Genomic DNA, 7968 nt, shown 5'->3' with positions numbered 1-7968 from the left:
CATTGCATAAAACAAATGACATCTTTCTAAATGCAAATATTCCAAAAGGACACGTGAATATGGATTTTTCTTGATCTTCAAATACAATGAAAATTTGATGATATCCTGAATATCCATCAAGAAAATATTAGTAGGGATTACCTGCTACTCTTTCTATAATTTGATCCAAAAAATGGCAAAGAAAAATGATCTTTTCTAGTGTCATCATTCAATTTTCTATAATCAATACACATACACCAACTAGAACGGACTCGACTTGTTAACGATTCATCTTTGTCATTTTTTTATCACTGTAATGCCAGATTTTTTGGAACTACTTGTGTTGGGCTTAGCCACTTACCATAAAAAAATAGGGTAGATAACTCCAACATCAAGTAGTTTGGGAAATTTAGTTTTCATAACATCTTTCATATGCGGGTTTAGTCGTCTTTGTGATTATTGGGATGTCTTAGAATTTTTTTCTAAATGATCTTTTTGAGTGTAAGTTAGTTGATTAATGTCCTTGATACCTTTTAGTGTCAAATCAATTGAATTTTTATGCCTTTTAAACATATCGAGTAATTTATCTTCTTGATCACTTGCTAGTTTAGAAAAATTACCACAAGATATGTTTCATCTTTTTCAAGAAATACATACTTCAATTCTTTTGTCAAAAGCTTTAACTCCAACATGGGTGCACTACAAGAAAAACGCCAATCAACAACACGCATAAAAACCATTGTCGTAGAGTTTTTCACAACGGTTTTAGAAAAAACCGTTGTCTTTTGGGGGTCAAAGACAACGGTTTTCGGGTCAATGACAACGGTTCTGTGAACCGTTGTCTATTAGCGCGTTTTTTGGGAGAATCGACAACGGTTTTAAGAAACCGTTGTCGATTAGCGTGGTTTTTAGACAAACAACAATGGTTTTGGAAAACGTTGCCAAATGTAGCGACGGATTATCAAAAAATCATTGCTAAATATAGCGACAGTTTCATATAACCGTCGCTACGTTCACATTTGCGACGGTTTTGTATCATTAGTCGCTAATTATAGCGACAGTTTAAAGTCAAATCGTCGCCTGCTAAAATTTAGCGACATCCATCGCTACATTTAGCGACTGTTTTGAACAAACCGTCGCTATATTTAGCTACGGATTAAAGCCAAACTGTCGCCAAATTAAAACATGCGACAATATTTCAAAACCCGTCGCTAACTTTAGCAGCGGTTTAACTTAATCCGTCGCAAAATACGGCGACAATCTCATCAAAACCGTCGCTAATTTAAAATTCACGACGGTTAAAACTAACACCGTCGCCAACTCACTATAAATACCCCTATTATCGAATGTTGTATCCACAGGCAAGTTAAGGCATTACACGTCAACTATGATGTCTTTCTTTTTTTAAAATTAATTTAGCCTTAGACGATAATTTTTATATGTTTAAAATTTTAAATTAAATAATTGAGATTATATGATTCACTCTTAGTATTTAAATAAAGTTATAGTAAATGAACATAATTAGGATCCACTTTATAAAATGGTTCTAATATATTAAATAATTATTATTTATATTATAGTAATACATTATTCTCTTATTCATATATTATATACATCAAAACTTATAAATATTATCAAGTATTTATTGAGTTATATATTTGTAAACATTAAATCAAGATAACCACTTTAAATGATTGGTAATATCAAACTAACATTTAAATGATACAAAAAATTTAATATTATGATAATATTCATATATAATAAATCAAGGTAACCACTTGAAATTGTTGGTAATACCAAACTAATATTCAAGTGGTATCAAGAATTTGGTGTAATATATATCATCAATAAATCAAAACTTCCACTTATAAGTAAGGTATAAAAATCTTTAATAAAAGAAACTAAATATAACATAAATAATAAATAAAGATTAAATAATATAACTAAAGATTCTTACTTTATTATTATACCAAGCGCTTCAGATACTCATGACGAAAATGAAGAACTTGAAATATATACTTAACATGATAATTTTATTAAAGTAAAGAAACACTGATAAAAAATTTTGAAATCAAAGTTTATTTCATAGAATGAAATATGTTTTCCTTCATCACAATACAATCCTATTAATAGGCCAATTTGGGGGATAATACTCATTTTCGTCCTTTTCATTAATCGCTTTTCCCATTTCAGTCCCTCATGATTTTTGACTGCTTAAATAATCCTTCATGTTTTCAAAATATTTCCGAATTGGTCCCTACCGTTATCCTGACGTTAAGATTAACGTTGACTCATATCACGTGCCACTCACATGATCATTTGTTTATGAAGGCAGTCAGTCGAGTATTTTTTTTCAAAATTACTCCCCCACCTGTACAAGAATCCTAATCCCCAAATCAAACGATGGAAGGAAAGGGAATGTCGAACTCGAAGAAAATGTTGCAATTCCAGATTCATTGATTCCATTACAACATCTGCCATGGTAAAGGCTTTTAATTATTTTCCATGATTTTGTTGTAGCTTCTCGATTATTATGTTCGTAGCATTCGTATTTTGTGAACTTTTATGTAATTTTGAAATGGAATATGTATGTATATACTGTATCTCAACATTTTCGAATTTAAATTTCGAAGGTGGTTTATCAATATTTTGGCAAATTTTTAGTTTAATGATGGGGACCAACTCGAAGGTGGTTTATCAAAAATTTTAGGATATTTGTTAGGATATTTTTCTAATTTCGAAGGTGGTTTATCAAAATTTTTTAACAGAGTAGTAGCATTATTATTTTATTACAAATTTAGTTTGTATTGTGTAACTTTCTCTGTGATTTGTTTACGTGATTTTCATGTTTACTTTATGAATTTTTTTTTAAATTTTGAAATTTCTTATTTAATGTAGAGGAAAACATATGTTGTATTTGTTGGACGAAAACTCGGTGTTTACGAGAATTGGGAGGAGGCTCAACTTCAAGTGAATAAATACAGTGGAGCTTCTCACAAATCCTATTGGAGTATAGAAGAGGCACTGAAATATTTTGATGAGTACATGAAAAAACAATCTGGTGGAGCTGCTACGTTTAACTCTGACGAGGCAAAATGTTCAAGTTCAACATGTGATGCAAGTTCGAGCGGAAAACCGAAAGAGTATGAAAGAATAGCCCTCTTAGTGGAGGCTCAAATGGAATTAGAACGTGAGAATCGAAAAAATGCATTGAAAATGGAAGAGTTGTCTAAAGAGCTCAAAGAAATACTACAGTCTCTACACCTTGGTGAAGATAAATAGAGTTTTTGTTGCTTCTGTTGGTGGCGCAGCTAGTGAGGCACAGCTAGTGATGCATGTGTTTGTATCATTTTCGATTATCCTGCTCTTGTGTAAACACTGAAGTTTCTTTTATGTATTATGGGATTTGAATTGACAATGCAACAATCTGTCTTCAACAATGACTTGAGTAAGATGTATAATATTCATCTTGTGTTTGCAACTGTGATTGTTAATTATTTGTGTAAAAATTTTAGATGTATGAGTACCAGCACTATTAGATGTATGAGTACCAGCACTATTATGAAGAGATTTTCAAAACTACAACATTTACTTCCACAACCATTAAAATCCAACAAAAAATAAATAACATGTCCACAACCACTACTTCCATAAAATGTAGAATCCAACAAAACAAGATAACATGTCATCAACCACTAGTTCCAAAACCATCCCAGATTTTGATGATGATTCAGTACTTTCAAGATTTTGATGATGATCCAGTACCCTTTTCCTTTGCGGCATCTTTCATTGAACGAGATCCATTTGATTCTGTCGGTGTTTTTTTCCTTTGATCATCCAATGAAGCTCTCAAACTAGACACAGTTACGAAGTTCCTTCCGCCTTTCACAAACATGTGTTTGTTTGTTGAATACTTTATCGACCTGAAAAAAAGATAAATAAACTCAAACATATCCAACTCACGAAAATAAATGTAAAAGGTTTATTTGCACTTACATTAACTGATGAGATTCTGTTAGAGCTGCCAGTAATTGTTACTCCACTTGCTCGTTGTCGTACTACCTGAAAATAAACATTTAAATCCAAAAACTTTTACATAAATTATTTTCACTTAAAATAAACATAAATACACAACAAGTAGTTTATAACCTGTAATTTTTTCCTTTTTTGAATGCTGCTTCAGCACGTTCAATAGTTTTATTGGAAATGAATCTTTCGCTTTCATCTGATGTTGTGTTGTCAATGTCACCTATGAAATGCTCAATACTATTTAGATAAAAATTAAAATACGAAACTTCAATATCATAAAAGTAACTCCAGAACATCACTTATATCCATTTCATTGTAATTTTGCGGTGTTTGAATTTGACCTCTGTCTATTTCATTGTTTTCTTGTGTTGGCTTATCTAAACCACTTGCTTTAGTTATATTGCAACTCCTTTGATTGTGTCCAAACCCACCACATGTCCGACACTTGTTGTTTCGTTTCACACCTTTCAACTTTGATTGTCTTGAACCAGGAACTTCATCAGGTTGTCGCCTTCTCAACTTAGCTGGCCTACCAACTTTTTCTTTATCGATTGGTGGTAATGGAGGAGTTAACTAGCATTCAGGCCACAGGGCTGGTCAATTAATGGGCATGATGGAGCGCGAGTAACACTGCTTGTATTTCAAAACACTGTAAAAACGATGTACATAAGCCTCGGGGTTCTCTTGCTTACACCAAATAGCACAAACAGCATGTGCAGATGGAATTCCAGTCAAATCCCATTTCCTACAACTGCAAGTCATCCTACACAGGTCAATAGAGTGCTGCTGGTGTAATCCTGTGATCGGAAAATGTGTCTCATCAGCCATCAAAGGACTAAACACAGCTGCTTCCTTGCTATTCTTTGCCAACATAACTTTAATTTTTGGACACATCACACCATCTCATTTCTCGGCCTTTTCTCTGTTCGTTTGAAACCTGACCATGAACAAATTACTTAATGTTTCAAACATTGAAATGATTGGTTTTTCTCTTGCATCTAAAATCATGCTGTTGAAACACTCACACATGTTGTTAAGAAGTATATCACATTTTGGAATCATGCTGAAGTATGCCTTGGACCAGTGTTGTTCAGGTTTTTTGCTCAACCAGATATAGACATCATGATTGATCTTCTTCAAGTCTTCCATCCACCTTTTGAGCTCTTCAACTCTTGTTGCCCTAGCCACAGCCCAAAGAGCATTTTTAATTCCCACACCTCTGAAACCATCGTGTTTCATGATGGTGTATAGATGCCTAACACAAAATCTATTTTCGGCATTTGGAAACAAATTCTCAAAGGCAGGAATCAAGCCTTTTTGCTTATCAGACATGAAGGTCCAACCATCTTCATTCTCAAAGCCATATATCGTTATTCAACAACTGCAGAAACCACATCCAACTATCCTTTGTCTCTCCTTCCACCAATGCATAAGCAATAGGAAAAATGTTGTTATTTGGATCTAGGCCAACTGATGTCAACAACTGCCCACCAATATTGGTTTTCAAAAAACATCCATCCACTCCAACCACAGGTCTACAAGACTCCTTAAAACTTTGTTTATAGGCCGAGAAGCACACATACAGCCTCTGAAATCTTGACGCATCATCTCCATCAGTAGGTTTCAGAATCACAGATGCACCTTCATCGGACCTTCTCAGTTCAGCATAGTAATTTTTTATTTGGCTAAATTGTTCCGCTATGCTGCCATCAACTAGCTTTAATGCTTTTTTCCGACCCAAATAAGCTTGTTTATATGTGAGAGATACATTCAAAGTAGATTTAACCTCTTCTCGGAACTCTCTGGTACCTAACTTAGGATTTTATTTCAATTTACTCACAAAAGTTTCACCTAACCGACTTGACTTGATGTTTTTGTTTTTAACATTCCAATAGCAGTTTTTGTGCTCAGGTTTAAATGTCTTTATCTGCCAGCAACTGTCCTTATTCACTGATGACACATGAATAACCCATTCACATCCTTCATTTTTCCACACACCTCGAAGCCTACTTTTATTATTCTTGACAAAGTTCACTACCATCCCTCGTCTGATACAATGACTTTCTATAGCAAACTTTGCCTCTTTTTTTGAATTAAATATCATACCAAGCTTCAAATCAGGATTTTCAGAGTAGGCATACATTACGAATTTTTGTGAATCTTCCTCTTGAGAATCAAATGCACTCTCTAACTCATCACTTTCTGCACAATCATCATCTCCTTCATCACCTTGCATTCTCTCAAACAAATCATTGGAAATATCACCATCAATGACTATATTTCCCCCTTCTCCCCTAATATCTCATTGGCGCTAACCAATCGAATAAAATTCAATTGTTTACTTATTTCAAGGAGTGAATTTACAAGCTCAATCAAGCTTTTTTGAAAATCTCAAGGGTATCATCTTCATCGAAATCAAACTCACTATCATAAAATTCTGCCTCATCTTCATCAGTAATTCCAACCCTTGTTTTCGGTTCAACTTTTTTTGGTTTCTCTAAAACACTAGATGCATCTATCTCATTTATTGAAACAAATTCATCATGTTCAATATAAATTTCCACTTCAAAGTTTTTGGGGACGTGGTTCCTAATTTGAACCACATCAGCATCACTTTCCAAATATCTACCATTGTTCAGAGATTTACCGATTTTGTGCCAAAATCTGAACTTATCTTTCTCCACGCATCCTACTTGCTCAGCATAAACCTAGAGTTCAATCAAGCCTATCTTATACATATCCACAAAATCAAAGTATTCAGTATTCCCACATTTGTACGTTTTCCTCTTGCGATTGTTGTCCATTGAACCATTGTAGTACAATTTAATTGTAACAAGAGTGGGTTCTCACATCCAGCCTAAAATGCATAAGAGTAACATAAGTAAATGTGATAAATCTCAAAACATTTATCCTCAAAGTCAGCACATTAAATAAGAGAAACATTACCATAATTCGGGGTGAATTCAAGAGACATTATACTTCTTTTAGCCATTACCGCTTTCCACTTTAGCAAATATACCAAACTGTAATTTCAAAAAAGAAATCGGTGGTGTTTCTTCGAGTTCGCCCTTCCCTTTCTTCGAGTTCGCCTTTCCCTTTCCTTCATACGTCTAATTTGGGGATTAGGGTTCTTGTAGAGTTTGGGAGTAAAAGGTAAAGGAGTTAACGTTAATCTTAACGTCAGGATAACGGTAGGGACCAATTCGGGAATATTTTGAAAACATGAAGGATTATTTAAGCAGTCAAAAATCATGAGGGATTGAAATGGGAAAAGCGGTTAACGAAAAGGACGAAAATGAGTATTATCCCCCAATTTGGAAAAACATGGGAAAATAAAATATTATTTTGTACATATAATTTGTGAAATTTTTCTTCATGAATGACTCAAACATTTATTGCATCTTTCACTAAATCTTTGACAATCTTCCCAACGAATTTAATTCTTCCACATAAAACAAATGTTATTCATAATTGAGCCTTTTGAATTGTAGTAAATTTTCATATTCCTTTATCAAGTATTTTGACATATATGGTCAAAATACTCAAACTTGGCAAAACTGAATTCCAATAGCACCATTTTCACTTGTTGCACAATTTGACCTCAATTGCGAGAAAAATTTTATCTCATGATTTTCTTCAATATTTTGACATTGAAATCAACTTTAGACAGGTTTAAAAATCATCTCATCTCATTTTTTAGCCAAAGTTATTCTTGTTTTATCGAGAACCTGTAAAAATAACAAAAAAAATGCAATTATTCAACACATATATTTTTTAATATAAATAATTATAAAACTTAAAAAACTTAAACATTTAATTTACTTTATACTATAAAATATTATACAAAACATTTAATAAATATATATATATTTTTTCATATTAATCAACAACAGTTGTTTTCGGAGGCCATTTTATGAGCACATGTGCTATTTTCTCAAAATTTAAAACATTTTTTAAATC

The 7968-nt window shown here is 33.0% G+C and overlaps 1 protein-coding gene across 1 annotated transcript; it reads right to left on the bottom strand.

Moving 5' to 3' along the window:
* Positions 1-5362: 5362 nt before the first annotated feature.
* Positions 5363-6244, bottom strand: LOC140842867 (uncharacterized). The gene is made up of 2 exons (XM_073211069.1): positions 5869-6244; positions 5363-5817 (listed from the first exon to the last, which is right to left on the bottom strand). The coding sequence occupies exons 1-2, from the start codon at positions 6242-6244 to the stop codon at positions 5363-5365; spliced, it is 831 nt and encodes a 276-aa protein (XP_073067170.1).
* Between the last annotated feature and the right edge of the window lie 1724 nt (positions 6245-7968).

Source organism: Primulina eburnea, chromosome 10 (assembly GCF_022965805.1).
Source record: "Primulina eburnea isolate SZY01 chromosome 10, ASM2296580v1, whole genome shotgun sequence".
Taxonomy (NCBI): Eukaryota; Viridiplantae; Streptophyta; class Magnoliopsida; order Lamiales; family Gesneriaceae; genus Primulina; species Primulina eburnea.
The sequence above is the reverse complement of the archived record's forward strand: the minus strand, read 5'-3'. Positions and strand labels throughout refer to the sequence as shown.